Source organism: Tachypleus tridentatus, chromosome 13 (assembly GCF_004210375.1).
Source record: "Tachypleus tridentatus isolate NWPU-2018 chromosome 13, ASM421037v1, whole genome shotgun sequence".
NCBI classification, from domain to species: domain Eukaryota; kingdom Metazoa; phylum Arthropoda; class Merostomata; order Xiphosura; family Limulidae; genus Tachypleus; species Tachypleus tridentatus.
In genome coordinates this window covers 233,333,384-233,357,255 of record NC_134837.1, presented here as the reverse complement: position 1 = coordinate 233,357,255, position 23,872 = coordinate 233,333,384, and the positions used below count along the sequence as shown (strand labels likewise).

At 29.8% G+C, this 23,872-nt stretch overlaps 1 protein-coding gene across 4 annotated transcripts in view; it reads right to left on the bottom strand.

Moving 5' to 3' along the window:
* The window catches only part of LOC143239341 (WD and tetratricopeptide repeats protein 1-like), a 78,783-nt gene extending 55,832 nt beyond the window's left edge, over positions 1-22,951 (bottom strand). For 2 of the 4 annotated variants that reach the window (XR_013021130.1, XM_076480328.1), the window contains exons 1-5: positions 22,842-22,951; positions 14,703-14,802; positions 14,035-14,118; positions 11,098-11,144; positions 6,982-7,093 (exon numbers count right to left, since the gene is read on the bottom strand). Coding sequence is in view for 2 of the 4 variants with exons in the window: in XM_076480328.1 (XP_076336443.1) it covers positions 6,982-7,093; positions 11,098-11,144; positions 14,035-14,118; positions 14,703-14,753 (294 nt within the window). In the remaining 2 variants the exon portion in view is untranslated. Of the gene's footprint in view, positions 1-6,981; positions 7,094-11,097; positions 11,145-14,034; positions 14,119-14,702; positions 14,803-22,778 lie in introns of all 4 variants that reach the window. The other 2 variants (XR_013021131.1, XM_076480329.1) reach the window with 2 other exon arrangements.
* Positions 22,952-23,872: the final 921 nt, after the last annotated feature.

The window sequence follows — 23,872 nt, the reverse complement described above, 5'->3', positions numbered from 1 at the left end:
TTTGTACTTAACATGTTAAAAATAATAAAAAAAGAGTTCTCCATGACATTTATTTCCAGTTGTAATTTTAATTGTCAGTCTCTCTCTGAACCTTAGCAACAAAAATACAAAAAACATCTTTCTCATGAGAATTCCAACTTTTAAACTATGAAAAACAATTCTGGAACAAGTCTTTGTTAAGCAGCTACAGCAATACTACCTTTGGTTAAAACAATTCTCTAAAGCCAAGACAAACTTTAGTGTCTGAAAAACAAAACAAACAAGGCACAAAAATTTACCATGGCAACATTTAATTAATGTTCATTTTCAGTTCTTGTACCTCATCCAGTGATACCAGGTAAACCAGGTGAAAGGTCATGACATAATAAAAGTTTTACTCTGTACAACTGATAAAATCTTGTATATGTTCATACAGTTTTATTTGCTTAGAAATAAGTTATATTTGCTGCATTATTGCAGACTCAAGCTGTGTTGGCATAAAAAAACCTAATCATTGGTTTATTAATTACTACAAAAGCTATAAACTAAATTGTATAGGAATGTGGTGACCCCATCTCATTAGCACCACACAAGTTCAATCAGCCTTGGGCAATTTCAAGTGATTTAAACCAATTAACCAGTTATATAATTTGTCTTGTGTGCTGTATGCTAATTATTTGCTTACTCAAAGCCAGAGAAATAGTGGGTTATTGTAGAAAAATAAAAAAGAAATGAATCTTTGATTAATCATAGAGATTAATACATGACAAAAATCAAATGAAAATGAACAGTTGCACAGATATTGATAAAGGATCATTTTTTTTTAAAATCTGCATAAAGGAAAGGTAAGAAAAGTTCAAAGAACAGTCAGAAAAGGCAAATTTATATATTACCATCAGAAAGCAGAAGAGGAAGGGGAAAACAGCTAAAACAGGTCAGAAAATGGACTACAAGTTAGTCAACAACTAAGAAATAATAAAATACCTGTAATATAATTAAGAATGAGCATGGCAATAAGATTAAAAATGATAAGGGCAAATTTATGAGGCAGAAATCACATTTTCAAGATGTATTGAATAAAGATTATTCAGTGTATCAAAATGATTTTTATCACAAATAAGTATATGAAAAGCTACCTACAGATATAATATTCAAAGATAAAAAATAAATCATTGTAAGAGTTAACAGACTTAAACACAATAAAAATATGGGAAAAAAATATAATAACAGCATAAATATTGAAAGTTCAGGAGAAAAGATTGGATTAACAAGACCTTATAATGCAATCAAGTCTGACTGGGAGTTTGAAAGCCATTTCAATGTTTAAAAAAAGGAATCACTGTCAAAACATATATGAAATTTGACTTGTCATTTTGTAGTAACTGAAGAAAAATTGCATTACTACTTGTCCGGTTAAACAATTTTAGTGTAATTTAGATAAAAAAGATGAAAGGTGTAATAGAAGCTTTCTCAGAGAGAAACAAGCAGGCAACAGAGTCAGTAAAGAACATGTTGATGAGAAATTTGTCCTGAGCAATGTCAGGACTGGAAAAAAAACAAAACAACCTTAGTGTTCAATTTTACTGATTTTAAAGAGAACTTTGTTTTTTTTACATAGGAACTTAATATAAAGTATACTTTGATGCCATACATTTCCTGAAAATGTAATTAATGCAATAAGTATGCTACATGAGGGATCTGAAAGTTGTGTGAGGGTCAGTCAGTCAATACAATACAGAGTGGTTTGAGGTTAGAACTGGAGCTAGGCAAGATGATACTCTACTACCTCTGTTGTTCAATATTATCGTAGATTGGGTTATAAAGACACTTGCCATACAAATGAATTATTTAATGATTAAATAACACTCTTTTGAAAGAGTTAGAACATTCTCATCATGTATGTTTGTTGTTTCATAACCCATAAACAATAGCTAGAATGACTGACACATGAAGCTCAGAAAACTGGTTTAACTCTTTCAGCACTGGCTCAGTGTCTTGGACTGACCTCATAACTATTTTGTGCCTGTAATAGTTTTTTATGCTATAACTTTTAATTAATAAGCATATGTTCATGAGATAGGTCATAAAACTGCTTGTCACATGCATCAAGAACAACCTGATTACTTGGAAAGGAAACCAACCACTCTGCCAGTAATTTATTGCTGTAAATGACCCGCACAGCAGATCTTTTCCTTAAAAAAATTAAATTTTTGCTACTTACTGATTAACACACAACTTAAAATCTAACTATACATTATGCTAAGCTACAATGAAAGAAAAAGTGTTGCCTTGTCAGAATTACACTGTAATGTGTTTTCTTCTATAGGTTAGGGTGCATCAAAAAACAAAAAGTTGTGACACTCAGTCACTCGCTTATAATTTGATTCCATTCAATGAAAAAAATATGCCAGCATAAAAATCAATCCAATACATTAATATTTAGGGGTTGTGCAATGTGCACAAAATAACAACGTGCTTCCAGAACCAAACAAAAAGTTGGCATTAGTGAAAGGCTAGCTTCGGCTTTAGACAGAACCCAGATAAGTGACTAAAAAGCCGCACAAATTTTGCTTCCTTTTGCAGCTCATATTGGACATAATATCGAGGATCTTGCCATTAGCCCCAGTTCCATAAGGAGGAAACAAATTACTAACCGTACTCTTCTAGCAGCTGAATTGAAGGAAAGTTTTTCTCCAAACGTTCCTTTGACATTACATTGGGATGGTAAGCTGATGCCTGACTTGGTTGGCAGAGAGACGATCGAACGTTTGGCAATTTTAGTTTCAGGTGAAGGTGTAGAGAAGATTCTTTCAGTGCCCAAGATTGATAGTGGGGATGCAAATTCAGTAGCTTCTGAGATCAGATCAGTGATGTCGAGAAACCCACTTGTTGAGAAATTTATATGCAAAAGCGGCTCGTTTGGGTTGAGAAAATATTTTACATAGAAGAGTGAACAACGTTTTGAACGCCTTTATACCTATATTAATATAATAAAATAAATAAAATTATATATTCAAACAATCTAATACCGCCCTCTACATTTCGACACACAGTTACACAACCCCTTTCAAACATGTGGTCAGCTTCCGGTCAGTTACCTCTTTCTTTGTGAACCTGACGATGACCGAAGAAGGTCGAAACGTTGTTCACTCTTCTATGTAAAATATTTTCTCAACCCAAACAAGCCGTTTTTGCATATAAATGAGATCAGATCAGTTTTAGTAGAATGGAATGTAAAAGACAGAATTAAATCGCTTTGCTTTGACACCACGGCAACCAATACAGGATCCAAATCTGGTGTCTGTCTGAGGATTGAAATGTTACTTGAACGTGAGCTCTTGCACCTTGCCTGTAGACATCATAATTTGGAGATTCTTCTGAGCGCTGTATTCTCTACTCTCGTGATAGAGACATCAAAAAGTCCAGATATTACTTTGTTTTTAAACTTTAGAAATTGTTGGCCTAAAATTAATAAAACTAAGTACATAACAGCAGTAGAAGCAATGCCACTCCGAATACAGCCTTGGAAGGATGATATTATTCAATTTTGTCAGAATCTCCTTCAATCTCATCAACCACGGAACAATTATAAAGAGCTCTTGGAATTAGCTGTCATTTTTCTTGGATCTCTTCCACACGGACGTTCTTCAATTTCTTTCTATACTTCTGGTGCTGTACATCGTGCACGATGGATGGCTCGAGCAGTATATTCTCTAAAAATTTGGATGTTCCAAGAGGAGTTTGGTAGACTGCAACCACGGCCTGCTTCATCTCGTGTTTCATTTGACGCACATTTCTGCAGCAAACTTGGTGATTTGTGTGTCTTTATAACTAAACATTACTTGCTCTCATGGTTTACAGCTAAGAATGCTTCCGTGGCAGCTCAAAGGGACCTTACCTACTCAAGGAACTTGCATTGCATGAAAATCATATGATTAAGGAAGTTGGTACAAAGGCAATGAATAGGCATTTATGGTATTTACCTGAGGTTGCAGTTGGGCTTGCGCTCTTTGATGACGGTGTAACGAATAGCGACAAACTCAAGGTGGTCTCAAATATGAATACCGTGAAAGGATCTCCCAGGCCAACTTCCACGTTTAACAGTTGATGCTGCAAGCAATGCTGTTTTCAGAAAACTTCCAGATTTTTTTTACCTCGGCAACGAAGAAAATTTTCTATCATCTGGATATTATTAGCGCATTTTTATCATTACCACCAAAAGAGTGGAGCGCCTCCGAAGAGTACAAACAAGGAAAGAACAGAGTAAAGAAACTTTTTGTGACAAATGATGCAGCTGAAAGAGGAGTAGATTTAATTCAACAGTTTACGGCAAAGGGCTGCACCAAGAACGAAGATCAATTTCAGTATATGATTCAGGTGGCAGAAGAACATCCACGAACATAATGCAAAGGGGGCAGACAAAATAAAACTTCAACAAAATAAATTTTTCTTTCAAGTTTTTATGTTTTTGCTAATTGTATAATCAATAAATATAAAATAATTTCTTTAAATAATTTAATTACCATTAACAATGTAATGTAGAGTAAATGTAAGGAAAATAGTGAACTTTGCGAGGGATGCGTGACCCCTAAATACTTAGCGATTGAAATGAAACTTTGTCTATGTTCTTTTCTCATGCAGTGGCACAACTGAGCAAAAAAATTGGGACATTTTAATTTTTATCCTTTATCTGCTGATGCACCCTAAATACAGTTATGATTATAATTTGTTTTTTTACTGTGATGGTTATGGTTACTTTATTTGTATATCAAAACAGGAATTTTCATTACAAGTGGACTGTTATTGACACTGCCACACTGTGCAAATCTAGGTCACAAAACTGATAGTTGTATAACTTGTAGGAAATAAAGAATTAATACATAGAAATTTAATCCACCAGAACAGCCAAACCATATACCATAACAGGGAGGTACAGATAGTATATTAACTATTTCAGCAAGGACTCTGTCCTGGGGACCAAACTTGTAACCATTTTGTGTTTGTTATATATAGTTTTCATACTATGGCTTTTAAATTACTAAGTGTATGGTCATAAAATTTGACAGATTATCAGTAAACATTACAAGGCTTTAGTACATAAAATATTAGATTCTGTTAATTCTTAACATTTTCAAGTAATGTTTTTCTCATGCCTTTTTTCTTTTCCTATTTTGAATATCCAATATATGAATTTCATTTTAAGATGAAAAACTTTTATGCATCAGAAAATTTTCAAATTTCACACAAAAATATTTATAGCATCCAGATAATTACCAAACATTTTTTAAAGAAAAACTTTTAACTTTTATCTGTTATTTTCACTATTGACTCTTTCTATAAGTTTGGTAGATTTGACAAATCTCATAACCACCATAAAAAATTAGGAAATAAATACAAATTATGCTTTTTTTTGTTCTAGAATGAGTACAAAGTACAACTAAAAAAAAAAAACATTTAGTTTAAATAACTTAAGTGCCATAACCTTATACATTTATATATATTTATTATTTTTTATTACATTGATCTTTCAGCCATGCTTGGATAGCATCACAGAAAATGAAACGGTGCTCGTGCGCATGTTAACGTTTCCAATAATATAAAACTAACCTTTACAAAGTGACCTATCTTGACTGTGTTTTAGCAAACTAGTATTTTGTAAAATATAGTCACATTGTAGATAAGGTGTTAAGCCTTATAAAATGTCCTATGTGGACAATGTGAAACAAAATTGTTTTTTTTTAGGTTTTTTTACAGACATTACGAATAGACAAAAATAATTAATTACTAAATCAATACTATAGAATTCTACTATAATTTAACAAGTTTAGTGAATATGCTTTATTTGAGTCTAAAAATATATGAAATTTCAAGCATACTAAAGACTCAACTTACCAACTTTAGGTCTTGTATCTAAAGGACAAGTTGATGTAATAATACTTTAAAATGGCCAAGAAAGCCACTAAGAGAACATTCTGAGCATTGGGCTGGTTATTCACATTTTATAGATAGAAGCATCTGTACATGAGGAAGTGTTTCCAAAAACGAAAAACGTGGTCAGGAATATTGTGTTTGATTCAGTACATGAGCAATATCTTAGCAAACAGAAAATACAGGAAGTTTTTATTTTATATTCTAGGTTGTCAATATTGGTAATTTGAGTTCCTAATTCAAAAGAAACTATAAACCTTGTATTTTCATATCACAAATATTTAATTTGACCCAGTGCTGCATTCAGCATACCATGTGACACAAACAAATAGATGTGTGTGTTTCTTTTAACACTTACTTTTAAATTAAAAATTAAATATATAATGCTGTAATTTGATACCAAACTTATTAACAAAAATTAGTTGTTCAATAAAAGATATATTGCTGTTGGTGTGGAAATCTTTATAAATCATGGTAGTACAGTTGGTGTTGATGGACGTACACACACACACATGAAAGTAAGAACAAGACTGGGAAAAGCAGGGTTTTTTTCATAAATTAAATGGAATATGAAACTATGCAGATTTATCTGTTAAGATGGAACATAAGTTGGTCCATAGGTCAGTTCGTTTAGTTATGTTTTACGGCTGTGAGACGTGGAAAGGACTGAAGGAAACTGAGCCTAGATTAAGATGTTTTGAGAGTAGCTGCTTAGGAAAAGTGAAGAATATCAGATGGTTTAATCATGTAAATAGACATTATGAAAGAAAGGAGGAGACCAATCAATCATAAAAAGCTACACTTGTATGGATGAAGATACTATAGGCATGTTTTAATAATGAAGAATAGGTGTCAAGATAAGCAGTGGGCTAGAGGCTAATTGAAAAAAAGACACAGAAAAAAACTGGTAACTGCATATTAACCACAAAAAATATTTTTAGCTATTTTAACCACAAAATGAAAGTGAAATGCATTTCAACTAATTATAACAGTGAAAGACACTAAATTTCTTGACACCATGACACACATACAAACACCTAACAGAATTTATGAATTTAATTAATACATTCTTACCTTTACAGAAAAGATGTTACCATGATGACCTGTATGGAGAGTAGTTAACTTTTTTCTTCTAAATGGATCCCATATTATTATTTGCACATCATCTGAACCACTGGCTAATAAACTGAAATATCAGTAAGAAAAATAATGCTATGTTTTTGATAGAAAACATCAATGATTTATAAAAATTTAAACAATAATACACAGCATTTTACACAAATCTGTTAAAACTATGGCATCATCATTGTTACATTAATAAAAAATTACTAAACATCATTGCTCATGGTGCATAATAATGTTATATATTTATGATACAAACTGCAAAAAAAATTATCCAAATTAATTTTGCGTATTTAATGAGTACTTAAAAAAAATCCCCAATACTACGATGAAAATTCTATTCCATTTTTTCTGCACATCTAGTTCTTTAAACTTAGATACGATTCCATTTTATGTACTTCCACTGTTTTCATTAGGTAAAACATAATACATTCATGTTCAAAAACCTTTCAAAGATTAGTGAAAACAAAAAATTACCAGTATTACTGTTTATCATTTGTTCAGACAAAAACAAAAAAGAAAAATAAAGGCTAGAGAAAAGAAGTGTTGCTACTAAAATAACTATAAAAAAACCAAAGTAAATAATTTTATGTTGATGCAAAAAAGATTATTAACTATATTATGCCCAAGTGCACTAATCTGATATACCAGTTGCATGGTTTAACAGCATTGTAAAACAAACATACAAGATGAAATAGTTTGAAACTTCATATTTTTAGAGGTTACATAGCTTTTGCAAATAAAATATTTTTATTTGTGATATTTGTCAGAAGTAGCTTTGTTATAGATTTTAACTACCAATTTTTGTGTTCCTACACTCTTGTAAAATGTTCCTATAAAGTTTTTATTTATACATTGTACTTTTTATCTCTGTTAATCAACTTTCATTTAATATATGTAATAAAATTTTGAAACTTATATTTTCTCTGATTTTCATTTCCCATTCAAGTAGGTGAGAAAAACTAATGTAAACACATTCTAATGCAGCATCCTTTTCAGCAAAATTAAACTAGATATGGTTGAGCATGAAATAACTAAGCCAAACCCATCTCTTCATGTAAAAAAATTTCTTTTTCCACCACACTTCAACATCATGCTTCAAATGAACTATAAAATGATATTTACACCATTAAAAGCTTAAAGTGCAGAACTGTTATTATGACACAAATTGTTTGCAAACAAATTTTTCAAGCAACATATCACCAAGCAAAGTTTGTGAGTTTGTTCTGTTCTCAATACATATCTCCTCTTAACCAAAAACCACACAGGCCTAAACAGTTGAAATGAATAGAAAAATAGCTTTTTTTACATGTTTAGATCATTCACCTGTGTCTTCTCATACAAAAGGAATTACATCACACGCTGACAACCAAGGCAGAGAAACAGTAACTGGTTAAAACTGGTAACACTGCACTTATATTCAATTTACAAGATCAACTATGTGAAATAGTTACAAAACTTTTCAACTTTCCTCTTGTGGTACAAGACCCCTGTATTATGCTCAGAAAAAATTCAGGGTATTCACAAACACACATTTTCATTCAAAGCATGTAGAAATTAACCCAAAATTAAAATTTCTGAAAGTATGACTAAAATTACTTTCCATAACTTTTTTAATTCAACGGTGCAATTTTTTCCACACAGGGCAGGATACAACCATCCAGGCACAATAAAGTACAACTTTTTTTATATAGAACAAATCTAATAACCTTTTCTATAATTCAACAAGCCTGTAAGATGTTTTTTTGAACACAGATCTTTTAAAAGACTTCTTTGTGTTACAAGCCTAATAAAAATTTATTTTTACATAAAACAAGCCAAATTAATATTTTTGTGGTTAAATGAAGCTGTGAGGTTTCTGTTCAGATTGGTTTTAACTCTGTTATAGACTTGGTCACTTTGTTTTGTTTTTTGTTCTTGATTTCACACAAAGCTACACGAGGGTTATCTGCATGATCACTTTAACTAACACGGAAATCACTATATACATACTGTAACTTTTAATGTGGCATGTCTTCATAGAAAATGGCAAGCTTTTAGTAAACCTTCAAAATCTTTTGTAGACAAAATTTAGATCTATTAATTAAGCATTTTTAACAAATATATGTTTGTAAATATATTAAGTCAATGTGCAACTCAGACTTTGATAATTTTGATACTAAGATTAAAAATGTACTTTTTCATCTTGAGCCTTCCATTTTCAGCTGCATAACATCTAAATTCTCCTAGATAAATATTGAAAAGTCTTCTTTTTTAATAAAACTTTCTATTTTGTCCATTTTTTTTAACTACAGGAACTCTGTTGATTCAATTGATCTTGTAACCCCCACAAAAAAGTACAAAAATTTTATTTACCCTATTTTTATTTCTAGAATGACTACAGAATGCAACAGAAAAATAAAATTATTAATTATAATTACTTTATGTCTCATAAAAGTCTACTTGCTTTTATTTAAAATCACATAGTGAACATGTAGCTCATGAATGATGTAAAGTATGAGCTACTCCTGAGTATATCTTATAGAATGTTTTTTTTTCATTACTTAACCTAACAAGTTCCTTTTACATTGCAATTACTTCTATTATAATAAATACAAATTATACATAGAAAACAAGAAATTTATACTTACATCATACCTTGTTCCTTTGCTATTCACAAGCTGATGAAACTTGAGCCTTTTTGTTTTTTATAATGATGTTACTATTACATCAACTCTTTACTTAAGAACATAAAATAGCAACACGTACAAAGCAAACAATGTTTCATAGCTTATAATTTAACTGGATTTCTATAATAGGCATAAGTTCCTTAAAATAATTTCCTTAGCTGTTCAATCTAACTTTGGTCATAATGACTTTTTAATCTGTTGGCAAAATACCTAAATTTTTTTATTGAAACCTAGGTAGCATTATAACTCCCTTAATAAATTAAAACTTTAACTTTCTTTTGGTTATAAATGATATAATGGCAACTATGACAGGGATGGCTGTAGAGTGAAGTTGAAGTGACTAAAACACTCAGGTAAGGGGTACAAGGGAGGTTAGCTGAACAGCTTTTACACCCTTAAAAGTAATCAGAGCCATTATTTGGAGCCTAGTGCTGACAGAACTGTTTTTTAAAAGATTATATACATTAAATAACTTATGAAGATAGTTGGTATTTCAGAGGTAAAAACTAGTTAACCATGGAAACATCATGTAAGTCTGACATTTACGTTTGCAAAAGTTTTCCAATAAATTTCTAATTATTCTATAAAAAACTCAAGGACTATTTCAAATTCAAAGAAAAAATTGTAATAGCTTATATTTGAATTCATGAATAAACATCCATGAATGACATTGTTGACATTCAGACTATTTAGCTTTACAGCTAAGGGGAGGTTGGAAATTTTTAATATTTCCTTTTAAAGCTAAGAAATTAAAACTTTTATAGAATTAAAATTTGGTTTATTAATTGCATTTTGATGTGAAATATACCCATATTCATTTATAATAAAGGAGTTTAAAATTTTGAATGTAACACTGTAAAAAGATGTGTCATGATATTTTGATCTTCTCATGCTGTAAGCTGAATAATGGTTTCAATAGTTAATAAAAATTCCTGTTTATAAATCTTTACAGGTTATTATAGTGATATGTCTAATAATGATTTCAATAGTTAAAACAACCCTGTCAAATTAATTGTCTTTACATACAATCCTTTTGAAGATTTTCATATAAAATAAATTTAGTAAAAATTCATCTATAAAAAAGGAAGAAAAATTAAGAGATATTTGTGATACTTCACTGACCCAGAAAGACTTAAAAGACCCAGAATGCAATGAAAAGTTTTATTTTTTAACAGTAAGTACTTATCTAATATACAGAACTACTTTTTTTTTGTTTTCTAAATGAAACAAAAAAATGCACAAAAGACTGCATTTAAACTGTTCTGCATAAGATACAAAACTAGTTCTACTCTTTGTACTGAAATATTATTCATATTACTTACACAAAACATTCTTTACAAGATTGAAGAGCCTCATACCTTAAAATATAGGAGTGAAATTTGAGAATTGCTAAACTTACTTTCCTTTCCCATTCCATTCTAGACAATTAACACAACCTCCATGACCCTACAAAATATGATAAACAAAATCGGATCAATAGTTAAACCATATAGGAAAATAAAACATTACCATCAACTTAATCAAACCTACAACATGACTACACAAATATGTAATGTACTATAACTGGGAATAAGCAAGATTCAAATTAAGCATTAACAAGTTTAAGTTTGCATGACAAAGAAATGGAAACATACATGCAAATAATCAAGCATAAAACTGAAAAAATTATAAGTACAACAGAAAAAATAAATTTAAGTAAATGAAAACATCAGAGAATCCTTTACATATATAGATTAAACCAAGCAAAAATAATACTATAATAAAACGATTAAGACAATTATATTTTTTAAAGTTAATATTTCACAACCTTCCCAAAATCATTCAATGTCACAAGTCTTGGATTTTACTTCTATAAAATAACAAACCTTCTCACTTTCTGACAATTATTGATTTCTGTTAATCTTCCTTTTTACTAGTTACTAATTAAAGACTATTGAAACTATGCAAAAAATAAATATTTAAGAGATCTAAGTTCTTAAATGAAATGAGTTTCATAAGAAGAAACCCACCTTTAAGAAAATAAAGTGTCTTGAAACAGCTTGACTGCGTAATATAAAGCTGTAATAAATGTAGAATGTCGTACATTTGAAATAGATTTTAATTACCCAGTCAAGCCATTTCGAAACTTTTATTTGTTTAGTAGTTTGCCACTATTTAATAGCTTACTGAGGGCAGATTTCCAAAATAAACATTAAATGTGCAATTTTCTTTAAACAATTAATTGTCATATATTTAAGTTATATAATTATTTTTATTATTTTCTCAGCTTAATTTATTTGCAAGCAGTAATACTTGGATACTTAATTATATTTACATTTCTTTATTTAAACAAATAAAAAAATCTAAAAACTTGCATTAAATTCTAAGATACACTACCATAGTTCACAATGAGTAACAAACCATTAAAATTTACATTATCGTACATCATTTTAACAGTAAAATGATGAGACCAAGTGTAAAGCTTTCTTATGACTCAGTTAACTTGGGAAATAATATACATGTTTTTTTCTCCTTGGGGACATCAGCACAAAAACCCCTTTGTTAGCTTCAACCATGCATAAAATGCACCTCCTTTCTGAAGGTTAAAAGCTTTAAAATAAATAAAACAGAAATATGTGGAATCATATATGTTGATAAACAAACTTACAAACTTTCAAAACTTTTATGTGACATCCAATGGCTTTACTGCATTTCAGAAAGTGTTACTATCATTTGTCAAAAATACTGGCAATGATACTTTCTCGAATTGCATCAACTGTTTCTCTTATAGATTTCTTCACATCAGCATGTGTAGCAAAAATTGCAGACTTCATAGCCTTCTTCAAATAGCTGTTGAATTATCTAAATTATATATAAACAACAGCACAGGCATATTTTAAAAAGTTCAATACCAAAACTTGTGGTGCACCAAACTCAACAGAAATTCACCTCGCATATTTTCTGGGGATACGTTTAAAAGCCTCCATTAACGTGTCAACAATAATGAAACATATCATGGTTCATCTAACATTCCTTACAGGAAACATAGATCTCTTGCCTTTAAACTGCTTATGTCATCTTTCAATTCTAGTAAAAGAAGCATATCCACATCAAATGAGCAGAACCTTCCAAGAAAATTCATTGCTTCATATGAATTTTGTAGTGGTTGTTCGGTGTGTATGTGTATACATATAAATTAGTATGGCATGAGAACCAATGCAAAAAGTAAATTACCTTTAAATAATAAGTGAATAAATAAATTGCAAATATGAGCATCATATGGGTGTCCATTGTGTAAAGATAGATGCTAATATCACAACAAACAGTGCTATATTTAAATTTAATCACAAAAAAATTACATGCTGACCACATACATGTTCAAAGTATTAAAAAATACATAATAAAATGTAGTGGATTTGCATGCTAAAGTGTACTAAAATTCACATTTTTGTGAATTGCCAATTTATGTTTAATCAAGCACAGCAACATACAACAGTCAAAGAGCTTAGGCTACTTTTAATCTCCCATTAATCAGAAAAACCAATAAAGCCAATATGCAAGAATAAATACATGGTGTGTTAACAGAAAGTAAATCTGTAACTGTTCCAGTAAAATGTGCTGTGGCTACTTGCACCACCAAACTTCCATGTTTACCAAAGCATTTAGTGGCTTGTTTATTTCCAGTTACTAACAATTGCCTTAGTGAATTTCACTTTAAAATAATATGCCATTTACAAAATTTTAAATACATATTATTATTATTATTAGTTTCTCCTTTTACTCTACTTACTTCAATATTTCAATATGCTAAAAAACAACCTTGTCAAACCCCCAGTTCATAAAATCCTGAATATGCCACTAGAACTGTATTTTAGTTCATTGGTATTCACGTATGATACAACTTACTGAAATTATAAGTGGACAAAAACAAGACAAGGATTCCTTGAAACAGAGAAGAATGTTTTTGTTGAACTTCAACTAAACTGAAATAGACAACAACGCTGAGTGTGGCATGATTCAACTGCAGAAATATATCAGGAAATCTTTTGATAGTCTTAACTCTTGGTTGAGGCCAGTACTGGCAAGATGGGATAAACTTTGAGGGATCCTAAGCCAAAATGTTTCAAAGTTATCATCTTTGAAAATATGTATGTAGATGTGTAGATGCCTGTGTGGATAATATTATTCACAATAATTTGAACTCATACATATCTTTCAAGAATAGAAAGAATTAGAACTTGCTAAAATTTTTTTGTTATAATAATTTTAATAAATGCATACACATCCAAATTTTTTTTTTAAATTGAAGCACACCGTATAAAATTTTTTAAACAAATATGTAAATATCAAAGAATACCTCTAGTTCTGCTTCAAGACCCAAACGTGCAATAAATTCATCTGTTACATGAAGTCTTCGTTGAAAGTATGTACCAAATTGTTCCTGAAATACCACAGTGTCCATTTAACATACTTTATGGCAAACTCATCTGTTACAAAAATTGATTCAAATAATCTTACCTGAATGTCATTTACAAGCATTACAAGAGGTTTCCATGGTTTTAAATTAAAATATTTTACTTGATTAAAACTGGAACAAGTAAAAGCAAAAGTAAGGTTAAAAATATTTTTCCAGTTAGCAGTAGCATATGGTGAGTATCCATAAAGTTATTCTTAATTTTATGTTTTAAATTATTTTTAAGTAAAAGTTTTTTAATCTATTGATATCTAAATATAAAATATACTATATATGTATATATAGTCTATATAAAATAGAAGTACTATATTCATATAACATGTTATTCAATATGCTAAACAAACTCAGATTTAATCACATATAATATAAAACAACAAAGGAGCAAAAATAAATTAAAACTTTACCCAATGCATGTACAAGTCTTATATCTTATTTTATCTACAAAATTTGTACTTTTTTATCATGCACTATTCACAAAAATATTCACATTTTTTTTTTAAAAGTACTTTGTCTATTTTATTTGTGTAAAGCTTTATATATTATTTGCATACCCTTCTTTCTCTTTGATCACAGAATTTTACAACATTTTTGCACCAATCCATGATATTTATTTCTTGTCAAACTCATCCATTGCAAAGCAAGGTGTTTTACCTATGAAAGAAATGTGTATTTTTAGCATTCAACACAACACTTTATCATAATGAAAATTTATAACACAAATTGCATGTACTCAAAACAAATTATAATAATAATTTGCAGTGTTACTTCTAGAAAGTGGGCCTTCCCTGTAATAAAGTACATATCAACTTCATAAGTCATAAAAGCATAAAATGATAATTAACTATTATGTAAACTGAATTATTGCAATTTGTTTTGTCTATATAGAGAATATCTGTGCATTCACTGACAAAATTCACATTGTAGTTAGCTTCCCTGAACCTTCTTCCTTTATTTCTACTTTTGCATTGTTTTGATGGTAAAAGATAATAATTTTTTGAAATTAACAGTTTTTGAACATCTTCATACCTTTCCTTTTTTAGCATTTTTATTAAACAATATACTGTTAGTATTAAGAGATACTTCCACAAAAAAAAAAAACAAATGACATCATAATGGAGCCAATCACATTCCTTTGCATATTCTAAAGATCCAATTACTGTTCTGAATTTTCCCATTAGTCACAATCTCTCCTTACAATGTCACTCATGATCCATTTCAAAAGTCAGGCGCACACAAACAATTAAAATACATACTTCAGTTTATTTAGTTTTTTATCGCATGGACTAGTACACAGGCAACTATTTTGCACCAGTGGCATTTAAGATAGCATAAATACACAAAGTACACATCCTAGAAAGAACACTGAATTATAATGAACAGTAAGATACTAAATAGAGCAAAAAGTTTGTGGAAAAATTAAGAATTGTTCCTGACAAAATTGAAGCATTATTTTTCTGAATTCAATATTTAAAAACATCAAACTTTTCTATAAATGCAATGTTATATATAAGCAAAAGGCTTATTTAAACAGCCCTAATTACGTCAAAAATTATAAAACTTACTGCAGCTGTTTAAGAGTACTAAGTACAGTTAATTATCACCAAAATTATAAAGTGGAAAAAACTAAAACCATCAATATAAATAAAAAAAAATCTTATTAAAACTAAAAGGAAGTTTAAACAACTTCAATAAAGTACATGCACTCTTACAGGATTTTCCCCCCTTACCTTTCACAAAAATTTGCACATAAACTTATACTCATAGTTAAGCTAAATATTTTTAGTAATTTTTATTAAAACTGTAAAATTGTGTTTGCACACACAACAAATATTCTTTTAGTCTGTTGACTTACATTATAAAAGCTGATCCCCTACTGCTGCCATAAATTAAATTAGTGCTACCAAAGTGAAACAATTTTCAAAATTAATTATTTTGCACATTGGCAAAATTCAGGTGCTGCTAACAATATGAAAATATTTAATGTTTTAAAAATTAATTCATTAATTATCAGTAGTTACACAATTATATTGATGCAATAATCACTGCTTCTATAGACCATTAATCCTGAGAATTATTATAATGTTACTCAGCTTCATAATATTAATATGATAAACAAGGTGCAAATAAGTAACATATAAAATTAGATTTAGAAAAAACAAAATAGAAGTGAACTTATTTCCAAATGTAATCAGTAATGCTAGAAACTAGTTTTATATTTTACAAAGTACTTAGGAAATATTTACATTCAGACTGTTATTAACCAACATTCTCACTGTTCTTCACTTCAAGCAGTAAAAATAAAGTTAAACATTGGAATTAGTAGTACATGAGCTATACCAGAATATTCTATCAACTTGCTATAAAATGAAAAACCAAATTTCAAAGTTGGTCAAAGGAAGTTAATTTTTAATTCCTAACAATAAAAGCCTTTCCTTAAATTTATATACACGTACGTGTGTGTGTGTTTTTTTAAAGCAAATCCACATCGGGCTATCTGTTGAGTCCACCAAGAGGAATCAAACCCCTAATTTTAGTGTTGTAAATCCATAGACTTACTGTTGTACCAGTGGGGGACATGTATATTTACTGTAGAAATAACTAAATAATGTAAATAAATGAAAAACAGTTAAGCAGAACTAAAATTCACTTAATATTTACAGACTTTGCAATTTGTATAACTATAAGATCATGACTTACAAGGCACATTCACTGAAAACTGAGGGAGGTATACCATGCAGCAAATATTTGCTTTACTTAGTGTGTGACATTACTTCTTGTACTGATGAATATGCACAATTTATTATTATATTTTGATCTGATTTTACAGAAATTACCTGTACTAATGAATACCCATAATCTATTTTTACATTTCGATTTCATTTTTCAAAAATTACCCATTATTTAAGCCAGCTTACTTAGATCAGAAAACAGAGCTATTGAAAATCAGTACAAGAACTTTGCTGTCTTCAATTACTTTGGCAGCATATTATTATGAAATTTAGAAATTAGTCCTTTGTGAGCTAAGTTTGTCTTTAGTCTGAAATTTTAGCAAAATTGCACGACAGCTTAAACACTAAGAAATTCTGAAAAAAATTACTGTAAATATTTTTAAAAACAAAATTACATCAATACTAAAAAACAAGCATTTTGGATGTTAAACGGTATCATGTTTTGTGTTCTCAATACATTTCGGAAAATAGCCATAAGGTAGAGTGAATTTGTTCTAATATTAGATTTATTTACTGAAATATAAAAATGCAATGAAATTTTCAAAACAATGTCCCAGAACATTTCAAAACTTATTACAAGATTAATTCCTTCTGCTCCAAGATCATAAACTGTATCCTATTTCTTAAAATGACTTAATCATAGTGTGCAGACTCTTATGTTTATACATACAAATATGTCAGTCACCTGAAGCTAATATAATTTTATTGTTTTTTACAGATACATTAATTACAACTCAGAAGAGGTCATTCTTTCTCCTAACAAATCAATGTTAGACCTTACTGTGAATACTATAAACACGCATCTCAGAACAGCTAACATGGATATTAACACTTTTATTGATAAAGAGAGAACAACGTTTCAACCTTCCTAGGCCATCTTCAGGTTAACAAAGAAAGAGTTTGTAACTGACTGTTGCCGGGCATGTTTATGGACGAGAGTATAAACAGGTACAGGATTGTAGAGGACATTGCAGTGGGATGTAGGGTTATTAATTAGTATAGGTATAAAGGTGTTCCCTTTGCATTTGGTTAGTTTTTCAACCATGTTACCTCAATACATCCCAACATTAAATTCACCTATGAACAAGAAAAAAACTAACCAAACAGCATTTATTAACCTCAAGATAACTAGAACCAATACACAATTCAAAACAGAAATCCACAGAAAAATCACCAATACTGGATTATACATTGGGCCTCAACACATGAAACAACACAAACACTCAATATATTAAGAAACCAAATAAACACAGCCACAAAACTATGCTCACCAGATAAAATTAACAATGAAATCAACAAAATAAAACAATGCTTCATCAACATAAACAAACTACCTCCAAAAACCATGGAAAAATTATATGCACACATCTAGACCAACAACAAACAAACAAACAATAAATCCCAAGATACAACAAACTGCAAAACCTTATGCTGCTGCATACCATATGTTCCTGACATCAGTGAAAACATAACCAACACTTGGAAAAAACTTAAAACAAAACACAACATTGCAGTAAACACCTAATTTATTCAAAAACCAGGTACAAAACTGAAGTCCATACTATTTAAAAACTACACTGACAAACATAACACCAGCATCATTTATAAACTACAATGTGATAACTGCCATGACTTCTATATTAGAGAAACAAGCAAAAAAATGGAAACTAAATTTGAAAACCAAAAAAAACACCTTCACACATTTTTGAACACTGCAAATATAAAAAACAGCATAACTAAAAAAAACAACAGGATACTAAGATGGGAAACAAATATAGAAAAATGCAAAATCAAAGAAGCCCTACTTATATAACAACTAAAACCAAAACTAAACCAATATAAAGGAACACCTTTACACCTATACCAATTTATAACCTAATGTCCAACTACAACTCCCTCTACCATTCCATACCTGTTTACACTCTCATACCTGAGATGTGCCCAGCAGCTATCAGTTGTAAACTCTCTCTTTGTTAACCTGAAGATGACCTAGGAAGTGAAGCATTGTTCTCTCCTTATCAATAAGAGTTAATACCCATACTAGCTATTCTGACACATTTTTATTTCAAGTGGGTTTCTTGTCATCAAGGAATATCATAAACAGTTTGTCTCTCATCTGAGAATATATATGGATTTAGTACAAATGATTCAATGGAGGGTTTAGTGTAAGGATCAAGAAATGAAAGGAAGAATTATCTTATAGAAATAGGTTAAGATCTCTTATGGGTAAGAGGAGATTTTATTAACATTTATAAGATTATATGGAAGATCAATAGGATAGAAAAACCTCTTATTTTTTGTATTGTATACTAGAGACAGTGAGACAGTATTTAAGATTTAAAAATGACAGGGTAAGCTCTGGTTAGCTCTTTCCAAGTTGGTGAGAAGTTTTAGGTTTTGAGTGTTGATCTACAAATTAATCTTAGCATTTAAATAAAAATGTTCATTTAATTCATTTAAATTTTTGTTTGCTCAATTTATATTCCTGCATGGTTTAGAGAAGGATTTCCTAAATGTATGAATAAGACTTCAAAGAAGTTTTATGCCCATCCAAAAGAACAGGTTTATATTTGATACAAAACTATCATCCCTCATTAATGTGGTGTATTTCTTACAATATTTCTGGTCTTTCTCTGATTCTACCCTTTTATTACCTCTTAACATAACCAGAACAACTATCAGTGATGATTAGCTTTGAAAACATACACAAGTCCAGATTTAAAAACAACTGGATAAAACTGATAATAAATTATTTATATAAATACTGAGTCAACAAAATGAAAAGTAATTTATGGTTCTATGGGAAAATGGCATGTCCTAGTTACTGCAGAGAAGAACACAAGAATGGAAAATTTTATGAAGTTACTTTAGATGTTCTTTACATTCCTTAAAATGTTTCCATGTTAAATTTTCCTCGTATGAAAGATTCAGAAATTTTCTATGAAAACATATAGAGTAAGCCTTATTAGGTTTAGAGAAAGTTGTAAGCAGCAACAAATGTTTGCAAACTCAAATCTTTATTATTATTGTTAATTTTTTCACAATTAAACAATATACATGAATAAAAGAACTTTTATTTTATCAAAAATAAAGAAATTTATTAGATACAAATCTATTTAGCCCAAGAATATTGTTAGCAAAAACTTTGTTACTTAATCTGACCAGACACCATATTGAAATGTTAGGTCAAGATAATTTTTTGACAATATTTTAATGGTTTTTAATAATCAAAAGTGATTATGGAAATTGGAAAAATAAAGTATCAAAATAAATATGCTAATGTTACTAGGTATATCTCATGGAACTTTCCTATCAGTGTAAGAACAAAAAGCAATATTCCAAAACAAACAGAAGTATTTTTAATGATCTAATCAAAAACAGTCTCAACATTTTTTAAATTTTACATCATATAAACTTTACAGAAAAACTTGAAATTCAATTAATTAACTTTTACAAATGAAAACTATATACTGCTTAGTAAATAAGTTTTATGTAGTAGTAACTTTCTAAAAATAGAATGATGAGCTTAAGGAATCAGTTGTCATCAAATAATAATTACAGCAACACTTAGTTCAAGTGAGAATAAGTGATTTCCTTAAAAACAAATAGTGAGTTTAACTTCCTAGTTTTATGAGAAATGGGTATTCAAGAATAGACTTAAATGACAAAATGACTCTGAATGGAGGGTATACACACACACTTACATATACATGTGTATGTGTTGAACTAGTCACTTTATTATGTGGCCTTGGAGCATTTATTGTTAAATCAGTGTGCACCATGTGTTTTTCTCTCTGACAAGTTTTGTGTGACAATAACATAAATTTACTGGTTTAAGGTTGCATGAGTTTTCCTTTAAACAACAACACTTGTTGTCCATATGTTGTTTTAAAAGAATTCAACCAAGCAAACAAAGCAAATATATGAAAATGAAGCAAATCATTCCACAATAATATTTAACAAAAGAGCTTAATCTAAGCTTCCTAGTGTTTAACCCATTACCATTGATATATAAATTTAATTTCTAACCTTTCCATGTCATACTCAACAATATCATTTATAAAAATTATTTAAACACCTAACAACATTTAAGTCTCCTCTAATTTCTCTTCACTAGAGGTATGCTGAAGTCTGTATATATAGCTTGAGTTGAACCATATAACACTTCAGTAACTTATTTCATCATTTTTTAAATGTGACATCATTCTTTTATAATAAGAGGATCAATGTGCAAACAATAAATCAAATGAAGCAACATCAGTCTTATACCATGTTAAAAATAAAAAGTTTTGAAATGTCAAAGTACTTAAAAATAAAAACTTGCTTCTATCACTTCAGCTACACCCTCAACATAAATATTTAATATTCTAATGACAATCACATCTTCATCTTGTCTAATCATTAGCTATGATATACCTACTTTATGTCCTGACAAACTAAAATTTTCCAAAATGATAAAAGTCACAAACTCTGCTTATATGTAAATTATGTGTGTAATAATATTAAATACTTAAACTTTTTGTTATTCCTTAACACACTAAGGTATTACACTAAGTTACAAAATATTTTCTCTGCTATTATTACTTTTGTGATGTAATCCACTCCACTGTCTCATATATTACCTAACACGTAGTTGGTTTGTTTTGAATTTCACACAAAGCTACACAAGGGCTATCTGCACTAGCCTTCCCTACTTTAGCAGTGTGAGACAAGAGGGAAAACAGCTAATCATCACCACCCACTGCCAACTCTTGGGCAACTATTTTACCAATGAATAGTGGGATTGACCATAACATTATAATGCCCCCATGGCTGCAAGGATGAGCATGTTTGGTGTGATGAGGATTTGAACCCACGACCCTCAGATTACAAATTGAGTACCTTAACCACCTGGCCATGCTGGCCCTTCACATGTAGTTAATCATAGCCAATACCAATAGACAGCATGGCATACATTCATACAGAGTTTAAAAGTACATTTTTAACAGCACATTTCAAGTTTTAATATAGGGCTTTTGCCTTATTCCAGTATTCTAAAGTTAATATTTTACTTATTAGAAATTTGATTGTGAAGTTAAACTGTTTCAAAGTTCATATTTCATTACAACAACAAGGTCAAATTCATGTAAATTTACATTTATGAGATGTTTTCTTTAATTTAGTATTTCTTTAAATATTTAAGGAAAATGCTGTGCTATGAGCCATTGCATAAAACAAAATATGGCATTTGTGATGCTGAAACACTTATCAATCCTACTACTGGTAAAGTGAATATAAGTATTAATATTGCTACTAGCATTCAACTGTTGCAATGAATACCATCTTCCAGCATTGTACACATTTTTATGTTAACGTTAGGTAATGTTCAAAACATAAAATACAGATTTATAAGCAAAACTGCTATCTATATAATGTGTTTTAACCTCATTTCTTCCCAGTGTGTTCCAGTTTTTTCAAACCCTGTATTTCACAACATTACAGAAACATATAACTTATGCTAACATTACACTTACAACTTATATTTACAGTCTAGGCCTACTAGTACAAAATATTAATTATATTACACATTGTACTTTACAACTCAAAACTAGTACAACTGTTAATCATCCATTTACATTGACAGAGTAAAGCTTTCACTAATTACATAAAACTGTCCGTTTCGATATAATAATAAATGAGGTAGAATTGTATTGTATTTTGTGTTCCAATCTCTTTTCTTGAACTGAGATGGTCAGAATTGTATCAAAATTAAACCGAAATTAGTAAATCTTGCTTTTACAGCTACAAATTATAACGTTAGGCCTAAAAATATATATAAAACTTAGTACTGAAAGCATAACATCAAACCAAGAAACTTCTGACTTATTAAATCTTATAAAACTATTTATTGCACATTACCTTGAATAATAAAGTTCTATAATTATTACATTAAAACAATACGAAATACACCCTAATTCTTACATTGTTAAAAATATATTACAACAAGCGTTCGAGATTAAGCCTTGATTCTCGAGTTAAGTTTTCGTCCTCAGCTGATTGGACTGCATACTCCATCTCTCCACAGCTATATGTACTAATATTTAAAAATATTGTTTGTTCTGTTCTGTTCTGTTTTGTTTTTGTTGCTGTTGTTTGTTTATTTATTTTTTCGTTAGCGCAAAGTTACGGAATTACAGAACTGGCTATTTGCATTCTGTAAACAGCGGAGTGTCGAATCCCAGATTTTATAGGTTAAAAGTTCATAAATTTAGTAGGGGACTTACAAGCAAACAGTTATGATACTGTATTGTAATATAATACTGTATCAATTATATTTATATACAATGTACAGTGATGTATGAAGGAGTTACAAAGTCTGGAAACTTGGCTAGACGTATAGATTTTACAAAGAGATACTGAAACTGTAAGGAGATGCTTACAGCTCATTCTAGGGTATCTCGGTGCATACCTCCCAGAAAATAAATAAAATAGCATAACTTACAGCTGTTATATAAGTCAAATACATAAAAGTGAGAGTGCTACAGCATCCCTACTTCCGACACTTTTAAAGTATAATAGCTTTGTGCTAGGAAGGCCAAACTGTAGTTTCTTATCATACTATTGAGAAAAATCATACTTGTAGCATTTGTTACCCTTGTTCGTTTGTTTTTATTATTTTTATGAAACATTAAGTAAAATAATGGTTTTTATTGCAATTTAATAGATATCTGGCCAAACGATCACTGGTGATATTATTTTAGTTTATTATGTTAGAAAAAATATTACAGTGTCTCTTGTTTGCATATATGTTACAAGTAACAATATAATAGTGTCGTATGCTACTTTGAAAGTATTTCTCATATTTTACGACTTCTCTGCACAGTGGACATTCAATTGACATGCAGGCCAAATGCTACTTGATGTGATAAATATACGTATGTCAGTGTGTATAAAATACGTGCATTTACAGCTCACACTTGTTAGTAAACAGCAATGTGCAAAAGTGTTAGGAT